General features: G+C 41.1%; 1 protein-coding gene across 1 annotated transcript in view; it reads right to left on the bottom strand.

Annotated features, from left to right (window-relative positions):
* Window positions 1-2,495: 2,495 nt before the first annotated feature.
* ERP44 (endoplasmic reticulum protein 44) overlaps window positions 2,496-24,640 on the bottom strand; it is a 118,685-nt gene continuing 96,540 nt past the window's right edge. Inside the window, exons 9-12 of the mRNA XM_045007491.1 lie at window positions 20,575-20,686; window positions 19,929-20,070; window positions 16,169-16,271; window positions 2,496-3,081 (exon numbers count right to left, since the gene is read on the bottom strand). Coding sequence (XP_044863426.1) covers window positions 2,980-3,081; window positions 16,169-16,271; window positions 19,929-20,070; window positions 20,575-20,686 — 459 coding nt within the window. The 3' untranslated portion in view covers window positions 2,496-2,979. The remainder of the gene's footprint in view (window positions 3,082-16,168; window positions 16,272-19,928; window positions 20,071-20,574; window positions 20,687-24,640) is intronic.

Below are 24,640 nucleotides of genomic sequence, written 5' to 3'. Positions count from 1 at the left end.
TGCACAGAGGATGTTGGACTACAGGGTTGCTATGTACTGAAGTGACACAAGCACATACTTAGTGCAGGTAGCTCATGTGCCTCATACCTCAGTACAGCAGCTCCCAGCCAGTAGCACAGCACCAGAACCATTATATAGAGAAAACATACTGGAACATTGTGGAAACCGTGAATGGAGGGTAGACTCCCCCTAGCTAGGATCTACTTTCTGACCATCTGTATTATTCCTCACAAAGGAGACGGTGATACCAAAGCAGAAGCCAGGGGACAGAGGATTTAGTTAGCAGTAGTGATATCTAGGGCTGTGGCAACCAGGAGAAGCATTTGGTGACTTCACTACAAGGGAAGGGAAGGATCTCACAAAACTTCCAGTGGTAGGCAAGGGTTTGCACTCATGCTACATATCAGTAATAATCACATAGAAAGGTAGAGGAGAGCCTGAAAATTACATTTAGAGTAGGAAAACATTTAGGGTCAGGACTGCTGGGGTAGTGCTCACTGAAGTGCACTGGAGAAATACAGGGTCTCCTCAACAGATAACTTCAGAAGTTCCAAAGTTTTTTGAGAAGGTGGCATAAAGAGGAGTGGTTTAAATTTATGAGGCAAGGCATCCGGGGTGAGTGAGTTTGGGGAGAAGCAGAACTTATTCCAAAGAAACTTAACCAAAGTGGAACTAGGCGACTGGTACAGAAAATTGTAAGCTGCACAAATGAGGAAAAACAAAAATATTAAAACACCATTCTGTAAATCAACAGGATGCCTTTTAGGTGGAATATGGTGTTCAGTTTTGGTGACTCATCTAAAATATCGGACATAAAAGGGGATCAAACTGACAATGAAAATTATTAGCTGAAGAGAAAAACTTCCATTTGAGGAGGTATTGAAAAGAGTAGGGCTGTTTAGAGAAGAAACATGAGGGATATAAAAGAATACTACAGAACAGGTAAATTGGCAGCTCCTATTTACCCTGACTAATACAAGACTAAAGGAACATTCAAGTAAGCTGACAGGCAAATCAACTTAGAACTGATAGAAGGGAACACTGTTGCCCTCTTAGAGAGTGCATAATTCACCTGTGGAACTGACTGCCACTGAGCCCAAGAGCTTAGTGGGATTCAGAATAGGTACAGATTTCTAAAGAAACATTCACTGTTACATTAGGTAGGCTAAAAGTAAATCTCATAAGTCAACCAGTAACTGCCTGGCATTAGGAAGTAAGGGCTACATTCCAAGAGGAGACCTTAGGCATTATACCACTTAATTCCTAGGTGCCCTGCTGCCCAGGGAAAAGCCCAGCCCCCTACAGTGTATGGGGCAAGTTAGGCACCCAAGAAAGGTGGCCACAGAAGTCCCGCTGAGGAGGGAACCATCTAAGCCAATAGGAAATTTATAAGACTATGGCAAGGACTTAGGGCCCAGATCCTGAAAGGGACATATGCACCTATCTCTTAGGGATTCACAGCCACAAACCCTCTCCTGGAGTTAGGCACCTAAGCAAGGGCAGCCCTTGCTTGTGAAAAACCAGAGACACACTGATCATAGCCAGAGGACCTATGTTTAGAGCACCCACCTGGGAGTCACGTCTTGCTCCAAAACAGGGATTTGAACCCTAGTCTTCCATCTCCCAGGTGAGTACCCTAACTTCCAGACTATTGGCTATTCTTTCCTGGAGTGTACCACAGAGTTCCTGTGTGATGCTAGGCAAGTCACTTAGTGTCCACTTGTGAAAAGTTCATTAACTGGCTGTTCTTTATTTTCTGGGTGCCTGAGTTGAGATGCTGGAGTCTGATTTGCAGAAGTGCTGCACCTTCAACAGCTACAGCCAATGGGAGCTCTGATTTGAACATATGAAGTGCTACATAATGCCAAGTCTCTCAAAAATCAGGTGCTGTATGTCAAAATAGGCACCTTACATGATAAGATCCTTGACCTTAACCCCTGGGTCTCAGTTCTCCATCTATAAAATGAGGATATCATCTCTTCATCCTACATGGATATTGTGAAAATAAGCTTTGGGAAGCTTTCAGATACTATGGGGATGAGTACCATAGAAAAGCCCTTGAGAAAAATAATTCTGGCTTCAGAGTAGGGATTATAGAGTAGGCAGTAAGTATGGCCTTGTGCCAGACTGGACAATGGGGATTAAACAAAATACTGACTAGAGGCTCATTAATTGAACACCATCCATCCTGTGCAATGAATGAGGCAGGGTTCAGTAGAAAAAAATAGTATGTGATCATGTAATTCAAGACTATCATACTGCATGGGCAACCTTAATTCTGGCCTTTCTGAACTTTTGAGTGCGTGATTTTGCAACCTTAAGATGTTCCTTTAACTTCGCTTTTTATGTGCAACAGCATTTAGGGCTCAGGATCATGAGAGAAGTTGCAATATAGACATATCATTAATCATCTTAATTTTCCCACATGATACTTTTAACAGTCATGCTTGTTTACTCATGCAAGTTTCATCTGTACAGTAAAATACCACACAAGATTCTGTAAAACTTTAATTTATTCCCCCCCAAGTATCCAGAATATGCCCTTTTGATGAAAAGAATGTGACTAAAAAAATGAGTACCAGCATAACTATTCACATGGAAAGGAAGAAAATAAAAGCACATACTACCCGATTACACAGAAAACAACCCAAAAGTCCTATTTAATGGGATAGTGCAAGTTAACAGCATGTCTCTGGCAATGATACCTTCATTTGGATTATAGAAGTTTTACAGAATAGAATTAGATCAAAAGTCTAGACGGGTCTCTGATATTTTACTCTAGCATTAGGAACATAACTTTTGAAAGATGCTGTACAGAATGACCCACCAAACAAATGTATTTACAAGCCCGGGGAGAAATTTTTTTTTCAGTTTATCCCAAATAAAAATACACAGAATTATGAAAATATAGGGTTACTATTTCCACCACGCAGAAGTCAATGCTGCTGTCTGAAAGGCTTGCAAGATTATTTCAAGTTTTTAAAGTTCATCTTTTTCTCTCAATAAGGTGTACCTATGTTCACTGGGTGCTAGTTTCTGGAACGAACTCTCTGGTGGGCTGCTTGCTAAATCTTGAATTGGCTGAAAAAGAACACAAAAGGATGTTTTCATTAAGTGAAGATACTCTAAGATTATTGCTTATGAGAAATGAGACTAAAAACAAATACTAAGTTTCTTGAACTAGATGGAATGAATTTCCTTTATATACTCAGAGAAATAACTTAAGGTTGCTTAAAGGGGACGGCCCATCCACACAGACCCTTAACATCAAGGAAATACCCAGTTAACATTTATTCCTTTAACACATCACCACCACACGAGCCTAGACAGATTCTGATCATCCTAAGACCCAATCACCTCCAGTGTGTACTGTAACAATACTCTCACATTTCTTACCAGCACACTAAATGCAAAACCTTAACTCTGACCTCAAACTTCAACATACATTAGCATTACTGAATAGTATGGTTATTTTCCTATTGGGAAGTAGGAGACAAGTACCTTAACCACACGACTATCCTATAAAGCAAACAGCATGTGATCATGTAATTAATTTGTTTCTCAGTACTCTGCAGAGCTGGTTATGTTGCAACAGTCCCATTTTACACATAGATTTGTCCTCGTCTGGAAGGTGGTGTGGCTAAGTGAATGAGACTTGACTCCATCACATTGGTGACCCATGTTCCATTCCCAGAGGTGCCAAATACTGTGCACGCTCAGATCCTCAGTTACCTTGTCTGTAAAATGGGAAGGAAGATACCTGAAGATACCTTGCTCCATAGTAAGGTCTGTGAAGCACATGATTAAGATAAGAACATTTAGATCTGGACATTGGTGTGTTGGGAAGGGGGAGTTTGGTAAAAGAAGTGTCAGAAGGCTGGCATCCAGAGGGGGACAGCGTTAAGGATGTGTACATGTGCAGCAGTTGTAGTAATAGTGACATGTGTTGTTCTGAGTAGGAGCAGAAGGTATGTACTGGTAGGTGGCTTAACTTTTGATTTCTTAGCTGAGTCCCACACAAGCAGTAACAAAAAGCAAAGTTCTGAACAAAGCTGTCTGAATTAATTTCCTAGGAATTTTTTTTTAATGTTTAAGTGGGTTGTGTGAGGGGGATCCTCAGAGCCGTGTCACAGAAATGCAGAGATGATAGACAAAATCTATCTCCAGCTGCACTTCTCTGATTGATAAAACCTTCTCCACCAGAATCTACACCTAACCCATCTGTTTAGCCACAAAAAACGTGTAGCTGCTTATGGAGAAGAGTCTATGTGTTGGCTACCTGCTGCTGTGTGACCCTTAGTCCTAAAAAGATGTTTAACTACCGGCTGCGCCAAATCCACTGGAGACTCCTCTGTCTGCCAATAAGTCAGACTATCACTGACAAATTTCAAACAACTGCAAAAGGTTTTTATTAAAAATGTATACAACTCAAACTATACAGACAATTCAAAGGCTACCTGTACACGGAGAAAGACAAATGGTAAGCAGCGTTTGTCTCACACACACACACACACACACACACAAGGTGCTGTATGAAAGGTTATGTAATGTATACCAGTTGGACACATGTACATACTCATACATGTTTTCTGATGGCATGGGGAAGGAAGACCAGAGGGAGGCAATGAAAGTAGGCAGCTATTCTAGGCAGCAGGGCTGGCTGTGTGCAGAATTCCCACAAGAGTATTCATGTTGCCTTTACTGGTGGTTTCCTTGGTTTTCAGCGATTGCATAGACAGGAAACACACCCAAATAACCTTTTTTCTAAATGAACTTATTTTGTGGGGGAACATATAGGAGGGACAGCGTCACCTAGTTAAATTTTCAGGCGATAGTAACTTTTGAGACTTGATTTCCCAATAACAACATTGCACTGTAATAATTTATGCAAAACATATTTTCTGCATGTAAGTATTTGTAGATATGTATGTCCACTCATTGATATCTACCTGTTTGCAACTAGTGATTAATCTCTGGATAGCAGAGAGGTTTATAGAGCAGGCAGGACCTGGTAACTTGCAGAAGTGGCTGGGGAGCTGCAGAAGCAAGCCCCATCTAGTATGCCAAACCCTCAGGCAGTTTATCCATATACCTGTGCAGAGCTACACAACACGCCAGGTGGAACGTGCTACAATTTTCTTCTCCTGCCTGGAGAGTCGGGTGTCCCAGGTGGACTGACTTGTGTATAAGCAAATACCTTAAACCCAGCTACAAATGGTTGGTTTATACACAAATATACACAGGCTGGATTTGTATTTTATGATAAAATACAGGATTGTGCCTTGAATCTGCATTCTGTACATCATCTCGTATAGCTCGATGAAAGGGTTGGTGCTAAAACTGTTATCTAGATACTTACACATTTGACTTTTTGAGTACAGATTCTTCCATTATAATCAAAATACTAATGGCAAGCAACTACAGGACATAGAATTGGGGAGTGAAAGAGCAACAGGTCTCATTTACTGATTACTAAACTTGCTTTAATGCTGTAATAGTCATTAATCCAAACAGGAAGTACAGACTATAATGAACAATTCATCAATCAAAATTTCCTCTCAAGAGCCCTGCCTCAGTAGTAAAAATAAAATAAAATTAAAAAAAAAATCAAAAAAATCACAGCACATTAATAGCTGTACATTTGCCCTGAAACAACTTTTCTCTTGGAGAGCCAAATAACTTGAAACCTAGAAATGCTTGTAATCCCACTGAAAGCTGGAATTTCAGACATCAGACTATGTACTGGAACATTTTTGCAGTAGTAAAAAGATGTTTTAGTTGCCTTCTCTCGTAAGTCACTGTGATAAGACAGATTATTTATCAGCAGTCCTTATATTTCTGCATGTGGAACTTTAAGGTCCACTGCCTTCAATAAAGCAGAAAAATAATGTGTTGTAACATGATTTGAGGATAAAAGTAGTGGTGAGCTATCAAGAATAAACTTCAGACTTAATCTCAAAATAAATTCACCAGAATGGAAATGGCATTAAAAGACTTCAGATTTCCACAATGAATAAAAATGTAAGAGGCAGAAAATGACACCAGCATCTTTTAGTGAGGAGGCATATCTTTTTGTCTTCTTTTTAAAAAGAGTTTTGCTTTATTAACTGCAGACAGATATTATTGTGTGCAAGGAAGGTGCTCAGAGATGACAACAATAAGAGGCCAGATGTGTGTCTAAATTAGGTGGCTATAAATTCTAGTGTCAGAAGATGGCTCATACTAGATGGCTCATTGATCTAGCAGCTGAAGGCATAACAAGATCCAGTGGCTGGAATTTGAAGTCAGCAAATTTCAAACTGGAAAAAAAATGCTTACTAATCTGTTCTGTAACTATTCCTCTTTGAGATGTGTTGCACACGTCAGTTCCACTTCAGGTGACTCACAAAGCAGTTCAATCCTGAGGTGGGATCAAAGTCTACCTGAATAATGATGGAAGGACTATGCATCCAAATCTGGCATCATCGCTAGACTGTTGAGAGATGGCCTAATGAGATGCAAAGGTATGTACCAATGATCAAGCTGCAGCTCTACAAATATCCAGAATAGGCACTTGAGTGAGAAAGACTGTGTGTGATCTCGTTGAATGTGCTAGTAGCACAAACATACAGAAGGAAATGCACAACAAGATTTGTTGACATGAGACCGGAAGGCCCATCATCCTGTCCACAACCGCCATGAACAGTTGTGACGATAACCTAAACAGTTTAAGTCCTGCCCAAGTAAAACACTAATGCTCTCCTAACATCCAAATGAGTGGAGTGTCACTCCTCATTCTTATAAGCATGAGACTTTGGAAAGAAAGGAAGTTTGAAAGTAAAATGCCTGACTAATGTGGAAGTCAGAAACTACTTTGAAATTTTGGATGAGGGTGTAAGTATATCTTGTATCAGAGGGGTAGCCGTGCTAGTCTGGATCTGTAAAAGCAGCAAAGAGTCTTGTGGCACCTTATAGACTAACAAACGTTTGGGAGCATGAGCTTATTCACCCACAAAAGCTCATGCTCCCAAACGTCTGTTAGTCTATAAGGTGCCACAAGACTCTTTGCTGCTTAAGTATACCTTGTCCTTGTAGATGTTTGTATATGGTGGGTCAGATACCCAGATTCTCAATTCTACTCTCCTTGCTGAGGTAATTGCAACCAAAAACCTTCATTGAAAAATGCAGCAACAGGCAGCCAGCGGTTCAAAGGGCTGTCGCCTTAGCTTTGCTAATACCAGACCTAAATTTAAGGGGGAACAGGATCCTCTATTTGGGGGTATAGATGGTTCAGACCCATCAAAAACTGACTTTGGACTGGAGAAAAGTAAGCAATTAGCAATCAGAGGATGGAAAACCGAGATAGCTGCTAGTTCCTGATGGAACTAATGCCAAGACCTTGCTGCTTCAGGTATAACACATAGTGCAAGCACATGTTGTATTGGAGCCCAGACAGACCAGCACTTTTTGCTGAGACCAGGAGACTCTTTTCTACTTCAACAGGTGCGTGTATCTAGTAGAAAGTTTTCTGCTATTTAGGAGGATGTTTTGCACGTTGCTTGAACAGAGGTAGGGGTGTGTGTGTGTGTGTGTGTGTGTGTGGGTGTGTGTGTGTGTGTGTGTGTGTGTGTGTGCGCGCGTGTGCGCGCCATAGAGCATCCACCTGAAAGATGAAGGACGTGCCCATGGTCCTGTGAGATCAGATCTGCTTCTGGTGGTAATGAAACCCTGGTTGAGAAGCTGACCAGAGTGGAAAACCAATGCTGGCGAGGCCTTGCCGTCCTATGGAGGATCATGTGAGCATGGCCCGGTTTGATTTTTAACACTGCACAGGAGGGTAGACATACATGAGATTGTCTTTCCAGGGCATCGGGAAGGTGTCCATTAGAGTCTCTGGATAGTGACATGCTCATGAACAAAATTGATGACACTTCCTGTTGCGCTGAGATGCAAACAGGTCTATGTGTGGGAGGGAGAATCACCCGAGCTTGAAAAAATGTATCTGGCCATATCTGGACAGAGATCACTCGCAGTGACTAGTGAAAGATTTCCTCATTCAGTTTGCCAGACTGTTCTGGACACATGGCAGGTGGGAGGCTCTGAGGTGGATTGAGCTGATAATGCAAAACACTATTGCCAATTGGCATAGAAGTGTCAATCTTGCCCCTCCCTGGCTGTTCACATAGAACATCACAGTGGTGTTGACCGGAAGAACTAGCAAATTCCTTGGGAGAGGAAAGCATGTCAAGCTAGATGAATGGCTCTCAACTCTTACATTTATATGGAGAGCCAAATCTTGGCCAGACCAGAGACCTGAAGCCTGTAGAATCCACAGGTGAACTCCCCAACCTAGGGTGGAAGCATCTGTAACCAGAGACAAAGTAGGATGTGGGGAAACAAAGGGGTACTCCCATAAGTATGTTTGTTGGTTGGGTCCATTCACCAGTCAGAAGAGGCTAAAACTTCTGTGGGAACTTAAACCAATGTATCCAGTGAACGATGAACTGGGGAATACACCACACTCAGCCAGCTCTGCAACTTAGTGAAACACAGCCTGGCAGCCAAACCACATACGTACATGAAGCTACAAGGCCCAGAAGCCTGTGGCAATTCTTTGCTGTCGTGGTGGGATGGACCTTCAGGTGTAATGAAATGTCTGGAGGAATGCCCTGGCTTCTGTGGAATCCAAAACAGCTGCTATAGGCTCTATTCTCTGAACAGGTGAGAGGATTGACTTTTCTTCACTGATCAGCAAATCCGGTAGATTGGATCTTGACCATGCTGGGTATCATTTGGCTCTTGGAAAGGACTCTCACTAACCAGTCATCCAGCCATGGAAACACCTGATTTTCTCAGGAACACAGCCACTTGCCATGCACTTTGTAAAACAGGAGGTTGCAGACGGCCCAAATGGCAGAACTGCAAACTGACAGTGGGATTAGTTGATCATAAATCTGAGGAATTTCCTGTGCCTTTCATGTATTGCCACATGAAAACACTCATCCTTTAAGTTGAGTGCAGGATACCAGTCAGCAGGATCCATAGAGGGGATAATCAGAGTGACCATGTGAAACAATTTTCTTTTTGTGCTTGTTCAGCTCTAGCAAGTCCAGAATGGGTCTGAGAAGTCCTTTTGCTTTTGGAATTAGGTCGTAGTGAGAATAAAACCCCTTTCCTCTGTAAAAAGGAGGAAATTCCTCTATGGCTCCCAATAGGAGGAGAGATTGCACCTCCCGAAGAACTTCCTCATTAAAGTGGTCCCAGAAAAGGGACAGGAAAAGGGGTGGGGATAGAAATAAACTCAAGAGTGTATCCCAGCTCCATCATGCTTGAGACCCACTGGCCGTAGTGATATGGCTTCAAGCACTTAGGAAGTGGGATACTGTGTTGGAAAAAACAGGGGCAGGAGAAACATACTACAAACTGGTAAGTGACTCTCAACAAGAACGTCAAACTGACTGGTGTTTCAAGGCTGTCTGGATGACGATCTCACCGTGGCTGAAAAGAAAGGAAGAGGTGGTCTCCTCCTGTAACTTTTCCCTTTCCTTCTAGATTGGTCCTGGTGCCGAGACATACCAAAATAAAAATGGTGATACTGCTGTGGATAGAGCTGCTTCTTCTTTGGGAGGGAAGTGTAAATACCGAAAGACTTGAATATAGCCCTGGAGTCTTTAAGGTTATGAAGCGCGTCATTGGACTGCTATGAAAAAACCTCTGTCCCTCAAAAGAGAGATCCTGAAAGGTCTGTTGGACCTCCTGAGGAGGACTCGATGACTGGAGCCACAAACATCTGTGCACTGTAATGGCCAATATCATGGCTCTGGCAGCAGAATCAACAGCATACAATGCAGCCTGAAGCAAGGTCCTGGTTACCAACTTTCCTTTGCCAACTACTGCCAGAAGCTCTTGTCTGGCCTCCCCTGGTAACTTCTCTACAAATATTAAAACATTGCCTGGTGGCAGAAATTATAATGTCCCAGCAATGCTTGCTGATTAGAAATCTGGAGTTGTAGTCCAGCTGTTGAATAAGTTTTCCTGCCAAAAGATCAAGCGTCTTTGCATCTTTTGATTTTGGGGTAGATACCCACTGACCAGGGTGTTAGCAGCTGAGACCAAAGACCCTGGGGATGAGAAGGTGTGATGAGATATACAAACCCCACACTTTAAGGCTGCTCTGGGCTCAGCTAGCCCTGCCCGCCATACCTACAAGAGATGCACAGACTGGAGGAGTTAAAAGGGAGCAGAACAGCTCACTTATGGGCAGGCCAGGAAAGAAAAAGGACCATTATCTTGCAGCTCCTAAGGGAAGGGTTGAGGGAAGGCAGGATCTCTTTCTCAGCAACTGCTTGAAGTTCCCTCCCTGAGGGAAGGGAGGACCTGCTTCTGATAGACCCTGAGAGGGAGGCATTTCCTCTCTCATCTACTAACCCAGTTTATCTGTGTTGATTCCCATGTTTTGTTTAGGGACTGCCCCTGAAGGGGAGAGATTTAGAACCGGCCTGGCTGGAGGCCCCAAGCATGAGAGGATGCAGCTGCTGCCCCAAGAGGGAGACAGCTGCCATGCCATGCCCAACCATAAAGCATGAGCTGACCCCCTTCACACTGTCTTGTTACAGACTGCGAACTTTGGACAATAGTGTGGTGGTAGGAAGTGGCCCAGGGAGGGCACCTTTAAAGTGCTCCTGTGTGTCAGGAGCTCAGGCTCAGAGGCTTGCATGCCCCCAGACTAGCGTGATCAGGGAGAGCTGCTGCTAAGCCTGATGCCTGCCCCAGTGGGCAGGCTGGGGGCAGTACAGCCATGCTGGAGGAGCTGCCTGCGCAAGGCGCTGGCTCCTGTGAGTGACAGCCCGACGTGTCACTGCTTTCACTGTGGCCATTCCTGGTAGAGCCCTGCAGCTCCTCAGATATCCAATTTATATCCGCGGATATAAATTTGGTATCTGCACAGAGCTCTAGCCCAGGCTACCCCACCAAATCCTGCCCCCTGCATGTCAAAGGGCCTATGCCCTGACCATTAGGCCACATTCCCCTTGAGTGAATACCATCAAATGAGGTGTAAAAATGTTCAAGCCCCTTTAAGGGGATATAATACCTCACTCAGACCTTTTTGCTGTAGTAGGCAGTGAAGATGGTGTTTACCAAAATACTTTTTTGGGCTCCAGAATAGCCTCAAATGGGGACTGCCGCTTGAGAAAGCACCACAGATCTCAAGATATGAACCAATCTGCGTGTGGCCTCCTGAACCACTTCCACCTGGATATCTAGGGAGGAAGCCACACGCTTTAAAAGGTTCTGGTGGGCCCCAGTGAGGAATCACCAGACATAACCACCTCGTCGGGCGATGAGGAGGAGGAACCCAAGACTGGATGAGGTGGAGCTTCTCCCAGTTCCTCCAAAGGGGGGATTCACTGAGGCAGACTGCTCACATTTGGTACTGGGCCTGGTACTGGGAGCAGCTTCAGCCATGCAGTATCACAACATCTATTGGAAGACGTAGAGGGCAGATGGTGCAGAGACTGTTTTGAGGCAGGAGGAAACCTGCATTGGTTCCAATACAGCCATCGATATGGCACTGGAGCTCAACTTCTTCCCAACCATGTCTACTAGCTGACCAAAGAGAGGCTCCACTAGATACCAGAGGTTAAAGCCTCTCGAAGAAGAGCAATGGCTTATGTGATGTGGCTGCGACACACAAGATCCGACTTCCTCGTTGGACAATGAACTTTAGTCATCCAGTCAGGTAGCTGCAGTGTCTCTTGGTGCCAGGGAATAGTGATGGGAGTCCGAAGAGGAGGCTGGCATTACAGAAATCATAAGCTGGCTTGCCTCTCGATGGCACTGCATGAGTGGGTTCCAGATTGTCTGGAGGTAGCAGCGGTACTGGATACAGAACTCTAGTAGCCAGCAAATCCATGCGAGTGTCCATCAGTACCGGGAGAGACGTCTCTGGGTCTGCCAGTCACGCCAGCACTCAGCAGGTATATACCTCAAGTGTTGACAGCACTCTGTTGCTGCTACTGCTGAGCCAAAGACGACGGAACTGCTGAACAGGATGGTGCTCCACTTAGAGGTTGATCTCAATCGCTGAAGTCGACGACCTCTCTTGAGGTGGTATCTGTACCACAGAGTGCCTCAGCACTATGCGCACTCCATTTTCCTTCCCAACTTGATTGCTGGAGTTCAGTGCCAGGGACCTTGATTTCCTGGATGATGGGTCTCTGGATGCTGTCCTCCGATGCTACTTCTTCGGTACCAGAGAAGGAGATTGGCACAGACTCATCCTGGGGCGGGACACTCCTGACTAAAGCAGAGTTGTGCAGTGCCTGCTCTGAATGGGAAACCTCTGAGGGTGGGCACAGGGCTGCCTCCATAAGAAGGTACTTCCCTGTCTTTTTTGGGCTAAGTTCCTGTAGATTTGGCATCTTTCTCTGATGTGACCTTTTTCTAGGTACTTCAGGCACCAATAGTGCAGGCTGTTGACCAGAACTGTCTTCTTATATGCATTGTAAAGTTTGAAACGCAGGGACCAAGGCAAGCCCTGGTACTGGTACCAAAAACTGAAAGGAACGGAAATGTACGGTAGTAAAAAAGGAAACGTATTAGTAGAAAAAAACCCACTACACTAAGAGTGTATAGTATCAACTATTGACAAGTACCAACTACATACAATAAAAATACTGAGAAAGAGGAAAACACTTGCAGTAGCAAGGTAGAATGCTCTGACAACAGTCACAGGCGGTAAGATGAAACTGGAGGCAGCTCTTCCCTTTATACCATCCCACAGCAGCGTAAGTAAGCAGAGGGCACATGTGCTATCTTGATGGGACTTGCTGAGTGAAAAATCTCCAGTGCTAGTGGCACTAAGCAAGCACACACCTGAAGTGGAATGGACATGTGGAGTCACTTGAAGTTTTTTTTTTTTTATTATTATTATTCCAGGGTTTGTCTACACATTGAGTTATTCTGGAATAACTCCACATGGGGACACTTATTCTTGAAAAAGAGTGTCTTGTTCTGGGTTAGCTTATTCTATTTTCAAAGCTATTGTGCTTTAAATTCATATCCTACCTTAATATAAATTAATTATTAAGTGTAGACAAGCCCTTAAATAGCATGGGGAATAAACAATTGGAACAGCTCAGGGATGTGGTAAATTCTCTATCATTAAGAGTTGCAGGGCTTATCTACATTTGAAATGCTACAGCGACACAGCTGCATGGCTGCAGTATTTCAGTGTATGCTGATGGGAGGGGTTCTCCTATCAGAGCAGATACCATCTTCCTCAAAAGGTAGTAGCTAGGCAGACAGAAGAATTATTCCGTTGACCTAGCACTGTCTATGCTGGGGGCTAGGTCGTTCAGGGGTGTGGATTTTTCCCACTTCCGAGCAATGTAGTTAAGCCAAATTAACAGACCTCAGTCAAAAACATGGGTCTTTCTAAAAGACATGCTCTAGTTCAACCATACGTATGGGGCTGGATGCAGGAATCACTTCATGAAATTCCATGGCCTGTGTTATGTACGAGTTCAGTTTAGATAGTCAAAATGGTTCCTTCTGGCCTTAAAATTTGAGAATCTATGGAGTTACATATTTCCCCCTATATATATATATTTTTTTTCCAATAATGAACACAAAAATGATTGATGCCAGATACCTATACCACACACACATTCTTGAGGGAAGTAATGTCTAAAAGATGTATTGAACTGAACTTTATTAAAATGGATTTCCATCCAATGGCTCTGAAGAAATATATCTTCTAACATGGCTCCCAGAATCGACTGAAAGGAAAACCCATCCAAAAGATGCCTAGAATGTGCATCCGTGGATTGCCAGAGATACAATGAAGACCTCTTTTCAAATTATACTGCTCCTGACAGAAGCACTTACTGTACTCGTTACATTTTGTTCAGGGAAGCAGGACCATCAACCCAACTTTCAGAAAGTACCATAGTACCTAATGACAAGTGGCCAGGACCTCCATTTTACTCCATCTGAAATATGGCATCTTCAGTAGCCCAGCAGTCCCTGACACCACCCGAAGGAACCATGTTGACTATCTAAACTGAACTCCTACATAACAGGGCCCAGGTGTCCTTTTAAGGTCACCTGTACATCACTGAACAACCTGGCTTCGGTGTTCAGTACAACAATCTGATCTGTGGTATCTACTTGCAAAAGTCCATGTAAACTTTAATGTCCTGTGTTAAATGCCTGAAAGCTCTTCCCCTCCCACCCACTGCTTCCTGTAAAATCTCATCCTAAAATGGCCTGAAAGGATTCAAAGGGAAAAGCCTTGAGTGAGCCAGTCAAATGTTTCAGCTGAGCATCTGGGACTTGATCCTCAGTGTAGCATAGGTCACTTTACCACGACAGCATCATAAAAATGACTTTAAAGCTGCCCTAAAGTGGCAGCTGAGGATTCCCTGGTGTAGCAGTGTTCCTGCACCAGTCCTCAGCATGCTACAGGATTGCAAGTGGTGAGAAACAGTGTAACCACCACTGAGGTGTGCTGAACTCAGGTGAACTTGAGACTGGAGCTTCTACGACACTACTTTTGAGCCACACACATTGGCACAGTTGTATAAAAATAACCCAAGCTCAAAATGATCAATCTGCTAAGAACAAGTGGAGATGTAGAAAGAGCAGAAAGAAAATCAGAGGAGAAAGTCCTAACAGATTAAAAAATACCAAGTCCAGCTAGTTAGATAGAAGGGGAATGACAGTCTCATGGCTAGAACACAGGCCTGTGTGTCAGATTTGGGTTCTCTTCTTAAATCTGCCACGTACAGTACTTTCTTAATATTTCCATACCACACAAGAGTGTTGAGGGTTAATTAATTAATGCTCGTGAAGTGTGTTGAAATCCTCTTATGCAAAATATTAATGAGATTTAACAGGTACATGGCCAAAGAATATTATGCTTGTGCCAGCTGCCAAGTGAGTTCATAAGAAGCACATTCTTGAAACTTTCCTTAGGGCAAAGACAAGTCAGTTAAGGGAGTATAGATAGAGGCTTGGAATAGAAGCAGAATTTGTCCCAGGTTCACCCAGTGATTGGACTGAAGAATTGAGTGCTTTGCTCAATTCAATTCACCTCATACAGTACAACTTCTTGTTCAGCCAATCACTCAGACAAACAAGTTTGGTTACATTTGCAGGAGATAATGCTGCCCGTTTCTTGTTTACAATGTCTTGTGTACAATGTTACAAGGTATTTACGTTATGCTAAACGTTCGTATGCCTCTTCAGGCTTCGATTTGTAGGCTCTAAAGTTTTACATTGTTTTGGTTTTGAGTGCAGTTATGTAAAAAAAAAAAATCTACATTTATAAGTTGCACTTTCACAACAAAGAGATTGCACTACAGTACTTGTAAGAGGTTAATTGAAAAATACTATTTTTTCTTAATTTTTTACAGTGCAAATATTTGTAATAAAAAATAATATAAAGTGAGCACTGAACACTTTGCATTCTGTGCTGTAATTGAAATCAATATATTTGAAAATGTAGAAAAATATAAAAAATATTTATAATAATATTCTATTATTGTTTAACAGTGCGATTAAAATGGCGATTAATCGCTACAATTTTTTTAATCTCACGATTAAATGGAATTTTTTTTAATCGTTTGACAGCCCTAAATTATATTACTACTAATAGAAAGTACTCATGGAATTCAGACAAAGTAAAAATGGATTCCTTACAATTTCATGTAATATTGGTAAAAGCGTCCATAAACAATTAGTTTTATTTAAGCCATACTATTTTCAATCACTGAATTGTTAAAATGAAGAGATTGCATCACACCAGCAGAACAATGCCAGTTCCATTCAGAATGTTCCAAATCACAGAAGAGTTTAATTAACTCAAGTGACAAAACTAGTGATATTACAGGTATTAAAAAAGAAGGGTTTCCCTATGAAGAAATAAACATGTCAAATTTTTTTCTTGTTCAGTAAGAACACAAAAATGTGAGATACTTCTCAATTTAAGTACATTCTGAGATTTATCAGTGCTGGTTTGCAGTGTTTTAGAATACTGCTAGGTAGATATGGCTACATACTATATTTTCCACAAACAGTTTTCTTACACACAATCTAATGTAAAAGCACTGTTTTCATGCTGAGAAAGAATAAATGGCTTGCCCAAACAGCCAGATACAACTGCATTCATTTCTGTAAGTCTTACCTGACCAGGTGCTACATCAGTTGGATCTGGGCCATGATGAAATTCTCTGTGCAGTTTTCCGGAGTGTAAATCTAGTACAAATTGTTTGAGTTTACCTGGAATTCTGAAACAAAATACACCCCCCAGTGAACATATGATAAATAGGCACACAATCTTCAACAGAAAAGTAAAGTATATTGTTTAGAGTAGCCCACATTTCTCCTGTGCATCAGATACAGTATGTTCACGTTAAGTGATTAATTTATGGTAGAAAAGCTAACTGGATGGTACACTTGTGTTAAACTATTCTACCAGTTTTTTTCTTCTTTTCTGCTATCTCCTGAGTGCACAGCAAGTATTTCTTCCCTTCAATAATTCCCACAGAGTTGTCCTAGCCAATAACTTCATTGTATGCTCAATTCAGCTCCGCACTACCCACCACTGCAGAAGAGAACAGCAGGTTCCAGTATGATTTCAAACTGACAGCAGAATTTGATGTGGCTGGATAGCCAAAGAGCACTACTATAAAGGCAAGGGCAGTTTTCCAGTTTGCCCTTCGAGCAGTTCCTCTCTAAAATCAGACCCTGTCCAACAGAACAGCTGGACTTGCAAATTACTGAAATGCTTTAAGATTTTACCTTTTATTTTAAAAACCATGAACTGTTCACAAGGTCAAAGGTCACTTCTGACATATCTAGATGTCTCCGAAGTTCACCTTTATCCTATGGGACTGTCTATGAACCTGCCAATTTCTCACATTTATATCAGACAAATGCATTACCCTTACTGCTTGTTGACACAAGCAGCAGCTGTTACTATTCAGATACTGACTATGAAGCAGAGGAAAGAAAGGTGTTTTTGAAAAGACAAAAAAGACCTTATAATAGTTTGAAGTGAACTACAAATCCACATGAAAGCTATAACGGATAATTATGTACATAACCTATTATAGCTATGTTTAAATTTAAACTACTACTCTAATGCAAATTGCTTGCAAAATGTTTTGTTAAAAACCAATTGTGTGCGCTGTGAACACGCTACTCTGCACAAAATATTCATAAGAGAATGCAACAGTAAATGTAACAAAAACAGTTTTAGGATTTTACTATTAATCAAAATGCACTATGGCTTGTATTATATTATAGGCAGATTACATTAAGAATAAGTCTGCTGGAATTTGGATGAGAAACTGACAATGATCACCAGATTTCTGCCAAACTCAGCTGCAGCATTGCGTGGTGGGGTTCCAGAATAAGACAGTGAGAGGTCAGGAAGCCTGATTGCAATGTTTACACCAGTGGTTCTCAAACTTTTGTACTGGTGACCCCTTTCACATAACAAACCTCTGAATGCGACTCCTCCTTATAAATTATAAACACTTTTTAATATATTTAACACCATTATAAATGCTGGAGGCAAAGCGAGGTTTGGGGTGGAGGCTGACAGCTCGCGACCCCCAATGTAAGAACCTTGTGACCCCCTAAGGGGTCCCAACCCCCAGTTTGAGAACCCCTAGTTTACACCATTCCCTGGAATCTACAGTACAAGCAACCAAGGGTTTTGCCAGATACAATGATTTCTTGCTAGCCACAGTGTCTGGTCATCATTGCTAACAGATTCCATTCACATTTGGTGCTAGTAACTTCAGACTTGGGGCAATTGCCATGTCTGTAATTTTTGTGCTTTTGTTTTTTAAATTTGGGTTACATTTGTCTAGCACCAGAACTGACACACAGCATAATCTTTCCAAGAAGGCTTGCAGTGGATGTTAAAGTTTGAATAGGTACAATGGGACTCAAGTCACTCAGTATTACAGTGACTGCTTACTCAATTCACATCATTTGCATGCATAAATACATAATTTGCATCAACATAGCAACTGCACATCCAAATTAGCTGTGCAGCTGTATGCATGCACTTTAGTTAAATCAAACCATGACTATCCAGTCACCACACTTGGCAACATATGTCCATTTTTTTTTTTGACATGTTACATTGAATACAACTCTCAAGAAGAGCTGGATTTTTTGGCCAGATTAAATACAAACAAAAGATAATCATATCTTTACTGTTCTTCCAGTTGTCTCTAACTTAAGGATATCAGGACAAATCCTTTGGTTTAAATTGTCATAGTTCTGCTGCAGCCAATAGAGCTATGAGAGTTTACATCAGCTGAGGGTCTGCCCTCTAGTGCCAGAACTCTAGGAAACCAGCTCCGAGTTGACAGTCACTTTATCATCAAACATCAGTTCCCTTTAGAAGAGTTTGTACAAGTGTCTCATTCAGTATTGCACATCTGTTAGCTGGAGAGCCCTCACATGACTTTTCATTTGGACCTATGGAGTAACAGAAACCTTGCCTGTGCAAGACAAAGGATCATGTGGTGAACCCTTACTTTTATTTGGATGTGTGTGGAATGGGTGTTGAATAAGTTTGGGGCGTAATTATTTCCTATTCATTAAGCCCAGACTGTATACTCTATGCTGCTCAAAACAGTACAAAAATCAGCTCCTAAGATAACAAATAGGAAACTCACCAGGTACATGGATAAAGCTAACAGTGATTAACGAAAAATTACGGTTTTGTGACAGCAATTCAATGATACAAGTTACGCACAGTTTGCTCACTCACTATGCAGAGTTGTTGATGGAGAGATGCCCTTCAGCGGCTTTTGCCAACATTATGCATGAAAGCTCACAGTGATATAGAGGGCAAGGTAGATAGGTGTGGCATAACATAGGAAGAACTATTCTGCTTGCATAAATTTCATGTTGATTTATTTATTTATTGCAATTTATAACTTATAAAGGAGGTACCCAAACTGGCACTCTGGGCACCGTGGATGTTACTGAAAGCAACAATACAACAAAATCAAAAAGCAGCAAGTCTCCAGAAAATCTCCAGCAAAATCTTCCCCAACACAATCAGGATTTTCACCATCAAACTTCCACTCCCCATAAACAATCAGCCCCGCCAGGGCCCAATCCCTTCACCCAGTTGGCTACAAGAAAGGCTTTACAGTGGGCCCCTCAGAGATGATGCTCTAGTGCCAGTCACCTCGCTCTATTCAACTGAGGAGGATCTAGCACAGGCATCTTTGCTGACCACTGTTGTGGCGTGCAGAGAGAGAGAGAGAGAGAGACAGACAGACAGACATGGTCTTTCAAGTAGGTCCCAAACCATCTAGTTAGAAATACACTGTATTTAGAAAAAACTGAAGAGCAGTGATTAAATTGATAATCCATCTATTTTATACATTTTAGGCAAATATTATCCCAACAAATCAGCCATATTCCACTGACTATGACCGCAGTCTATCTGGTGGGAACCCATGTAAAAGGGGCTTCCCCACTAAGGGTCCATGACTAGCTCAGGAATGTCAAAGTTGCAGAAGAGAAAAACAGATGGTGACAGATTGGAGGATTCTTACCACTGAATATTTTATACATATTAATGGCACAATACGTCAGTTAAATATTTTACTCACTGCTCAAAAACTTTCCAAAGTAAATTGATGTTTCTATGTTGGCAATAGAGGTACCAGGGTACAAGGAAATATGAAGGATAATTGAGGAACTAGAACTTGCAGCAGCATTTAAAACTTGGGGCCAGCTTCTCAGCTAATGTGTATCAGTATAGACCCTACGCCCCCAACCTCAGCTAATAAAATATTTTACTTACTTCCTGTCATGTAATATTGGTTACAGCATTTAAACAAATGTATTTCTTTGCCTCGCCACAAGACGATACGATTGGCAAAAGAAAGGAAGGATTTACTTACGCTAAATCACTGAAGTCTGGAAAGACATACATGTGCCTAAAACTGTCAATAGCAACAACAGGACAGTCTGCTGGAGTCTTCTGAATATGAAGGAGTGGGTGTCTGAACTTATCACAATCAGCATGCAGAAAGTTTATTGTACCTTAAAAATGAGAATATAGACCAAAATTTACATTAGATATTTGAATGTGAAAATATTAAGGTGTTGCTAAATTTATGAATAAAATCTGAGGTATTATGGACATTATAGTAACAAACACGGATGAAGGAATGAATTTAAACAGGCAAACACATTAAAACAATAAACATTTTCTGAGAAATTGTTTTGGTTATAATATAGGTTACAAAAATTAAGTTTATATGTCATAAAAATTCAACTGTATGAATCCCAGATATAAAATAAGCATTTCTGAAGTAGCTGTTTATCATAAATAGTTTATATTTCTATTTCAGTAGTGCCCAGAGGAGCAAAAGGTTCAGGGCCTCTTTGTGCTAAGCTCTATAGAAGCAAACATGGTCCCTTGCCCTGAAGAGCTTTAAAATTAGCGTGCTGCTCTAACTATTTATGCCATTTTTAGCATCTGGCTGAATGAAAAATGTTAGTATGCCTACAAAGTGACAGGGGAAGGCAATAATAATTAGTGACCTTTTTCACTTATTAATTGTCGTGCCACTTCCTGCTGGAATTTTTCTAAACTCTCCAAATCATCTTTCATGTGGAAAAGTATAAGAAAAGGAAGGCCTTCTTCTGTCAATTCCTGCAGAAAAAAATATATCAAATGAGAAACACACCTGACTTCTTCCAATACACAACATATATTTTATGCAAGTCTAGTGATATTTCTAGTTAGGTAGAACCTCAAACTTTACAACCAGTTGATAGAAGAGGAGAGGAAGCCAGGGAGGGATAGCTCAGTGGTTTGAGAATTGGCTGCTAAACCCAGGGTTGTGAGTTCAATCCTTGAGGGGGCCACTTAGGGATCTGGGGCAAATATCAGTACTTGGTCCTGCTAGTGAAGGCAGGAGGCGGGGCTCAATGACCTTTCAAGGTCCCTTCCAGTTCTAGGAGATATATATAATTGGAGATATACCTATTAGGATAGTCACTAATGAGGCAGGAGATGTAATACAAAAGAATTAATAAGAGCTTTAACTAAACTGCGGTACAATTTACAACCAGGTACAAAATAAAGTAACTACTGCCTCAACCTTGCAAAACAAAAAACTCACATCTCATTGATTTTGCAACCTTACTGGCCAATACCAACCATTTCGTTCTTCAGTATCTAAACTTACTAGTAGTCAACTTTCAGATTTATTTCAATCTATTGGTGATCTTTAAAGCCCTAAATAACTTGGGATTCACTTATCTGAAACATTACCTATACCCCATCACAACAGTTCAGACCTTCTTGGAGCCGCTTGCTCTTTATTTCCAGGGTGAATCTCTCTACAGATGGTGTTCTGGCTGTCTTAGTAGAGGGCATAAACTTTCAGAATTGACTCCTTCAGTTTATCAGAGCACAAGTTCAGCTAACTTGAGGGTATAATGCAAGACTTACTCAGTTTATCCTTCCTTTGATTTTATTCCCCCATTCCTGCACATTTTTTTCTTTTCATGATTGCTGTTTTGTACAGGTGGGAGATCTCATTTTGTGCCTACGTGATTAAATTTTTACGTACATTTTGTAAGACTACCCTATGGTATGTTATCCAGTGCTTTGCCCATCATTAAATGACTTAAGCAATGATGCCTCCATTGTCTCCTCTGGGTATTACCACAGATTTATAGATATTAATATGACTGTTCTACAAATTTATAGATCTCCTTGTTAGGTAATGAATGATTCCTTTGGAGGTTGCTTTTTTAAAATGGTGTGCCTGAACTTAACTAACTTTGAGATAAATCCCTTTTCTAACATGTACTCCTAGTTCATATTCTCTGCTTTCCTTAGACTTCGAGAATACTTTGTCCATTCTACCACCAAATCTAACAATCTCTTGGGACATATTTTTATATGCAGACAGATGCTGTGGTAAATGCTTCACCCTGCAAGTAATTGGAAGTATTTGTCTGAATATTTTTTTTTTCAGGGTGAGCTAGCTAGTTGTCATCTGAACATTCAAAAAGCTCTGTTGGAGTAAGACCAAGGTTGGTCTTTTACAGGATTTTTAAAAAACTTTCTGAAAATACCTTTGTAATTCATGTAACTCCTGTTCTAATAATCTTTACTACATGTCTACTACTTTCTCTCCCACACCAAAATAATCTCTATATTTTAACCATGTTTGCTCCTAGTCAGTTCTACTCACGTGAGACGGCTGGGCCCTCAGTCACCCTTCATATGAGACAACAAGAAAAAGTATCTGCCTGTGCTATGATGTTCGTGGTCCCCTTTCATCTCTAGCTTTTACATATTTTTCTAGAATTGAAATATGAAGTGGAGCATTTGGATATCTAGACTGAAATGTCACCTTCCTCCCCTGGAAGGGGAAAAGCATCTGCTGCACTGTCCGCACACTCTATCCCTTTAATAATATATATTCAGTATACAACCAAGGTCATACTAGTAAAGTTACTTCCCCCAAATCCCTCAAATGGCAGGTTGTCAACAGAGTTGGCTAGAAAGTCTGAAAGCATTTGAAATATTGATGACCAGTGGGAAGTGGGAATTGCAATTCCCAACCCTCCACGCCAATTATTTTGACCATCTCTAATCATTAGCTATGTTAAAGCAGCAAAGAGTCTGTGGCACCTTATAGACTAACAGATGTATTGGAGCATAAGCTTTCGTGGGTGAATACCCACTTCGTCGGATGCAATCCCACTTGCATCCGATGAAGTCGGTATTCACCCACAAAAGCTCATGCTCTAATACATCTGTTAGTCTATAAGGTGCCACAGGACTCTCTGCTGCTTTTACAGATCCAGACTAACACGGCTACCCCTCTGATACTTGACATTAGCTATGTTGACTTCCTTGCTTGTCTAGAAAAAAGTGAAATCTAAGGACACCTTCATCAAAGGGATTCCTTTGGTCTTCCTGCTGACCTATCCCCAAGAATCTTGTCTTCTTTGCCAAAGGCCAGCACGTGTTGCCTAGCAAATGACACAAGTTACTGCAGTATTCTTCAGACTCTGAACTAAATGTCCAGTACCACTAGTGCGTACATACTGAGTTAGGCCTCCTACACACAATAATTTGTTCCAGTCTGGCAGCACTTTTCTGCTCCCCTATACCATTTCTATTTCTAGGCTAACACACACGTCCAGAATTGGAGTGTTGTCTGGGGGATTTATTAAATGCAGTCCAACACAGGTATTATTTGGTTTGCCTTTCCAGTCTAATTCTCTACCGGGTCTGGATGATCAGCGAATGGAACAGCTGCTTGTCTCACTTTCTGGACTTCTCTCCTGCAACTGCTCTTTGTTTTGCATGGAGTGCACTGAAAGATGTTTTCCCCCAAGACATAGCCTCCCACAGTTTTTCTGTATGTCTTCATGGAACCATTAACCCTTTCTAGAATAATCAGCAATCTGAACCCACAGTTCAGCATGTTATATCACATGGTTTCCTGTGACGCCTGTGTTTGCCCTTTACAAATTTAACTACTTTCTGAACAGATAGATTAACCTGTGATCATGCTTATTTTCTTCTATTTTGAGAGATATTACTGGATCCAGTGGTATTTCTCCATTTTAAGAACAGAGAATCTCTCAGACCGGCAGAGAGCTTCAAAATGGAAGAAACTTTTTGAAGTTCAACCACTATATGTTGTCTAATGTCACAATGAATAACCATGCTCTGAATTCCCAATTGTGTGGCCAATATGCACATAGTATTAGTCTGACTTTAAAAACAATTTAAACAAAGCAAACCAGAGAAATTAATTTACCAAGACTAAGTTCAATTTAAAATTAATTTCCAATGTTTTCATGTTGAACTCTCTTTTTATTTACATCATATTTTATAGCACATACTGGCAAGTCAAAGAAATACAGCTTAAAACATTGACGACAATGCTTCATACTTCTGCTCTAAAAATATTAGTCATTATATACTAAATGTCTGACTACTATACAATTACAAGCAGGCAGAAGTATCAGAATTCTGGCATGTTTGAAATTGTTTGGCTACTGGCAGCACTGAGTTTTTAAACAAATGTTGCTAAGCAAAATGTCAATTGGGAATGACTTGGGATTGTAAGTATCTGCCCAAGTAAACAGGAGTGGAGAGTCACAAGAGCAACTAGAAAAATTGGGACAGAAACTTGATACAAACTTACAATGATGAACCTTGGTTTCTAGGGATCAGAATCTGATTTCACTGTGGGAAAAGTACACTAAAAATCCATCATGCAGTTCTAAAAATGCTAAATACCTGGCATGTTTTTACATGTTGAAATGCAAATGAAGAATTAAAAATTGTGTTTAACAGAAGTTTCTGCTGAAAAGTCTAAATGCTGATTAAAAGATTACACTTAACATAGTCTATCACAAAAAAATAAGTTTTTCTCTGTCTTCTCCCCCCGTTATGTAAGCTAATAGAATAATTTGAGCATAGTCAAAACTGCACAGGATACTCCACTTAGTGGAGAAAGCTAAAAAGCCCCACAAAAGAGAATATAGGATGATTCTTCAGTTTATACATCATCGTGTGGAGAACACACTGCAATATGTTAGAACTGCATTGCAGTTTTTAACAGGTGCT

The sequence above is a fragment of the Mauremys mutica genome, chromosome 2 (genome assembly GCF_020497125.1).
Source record: "Mauremys mutica isolate MM-2020 ecotype Southern chromosome 2, ASM2049712v1, whole genome shotgun sequence".
NCBI lineage: Eukaryota > Metazoa > Chordata > Testudines > Geoemydidae > Mauremys > Mauremys mutica.
This window is presented reverse-complemented; position numbering and strand designations above follow the sequence as displayed.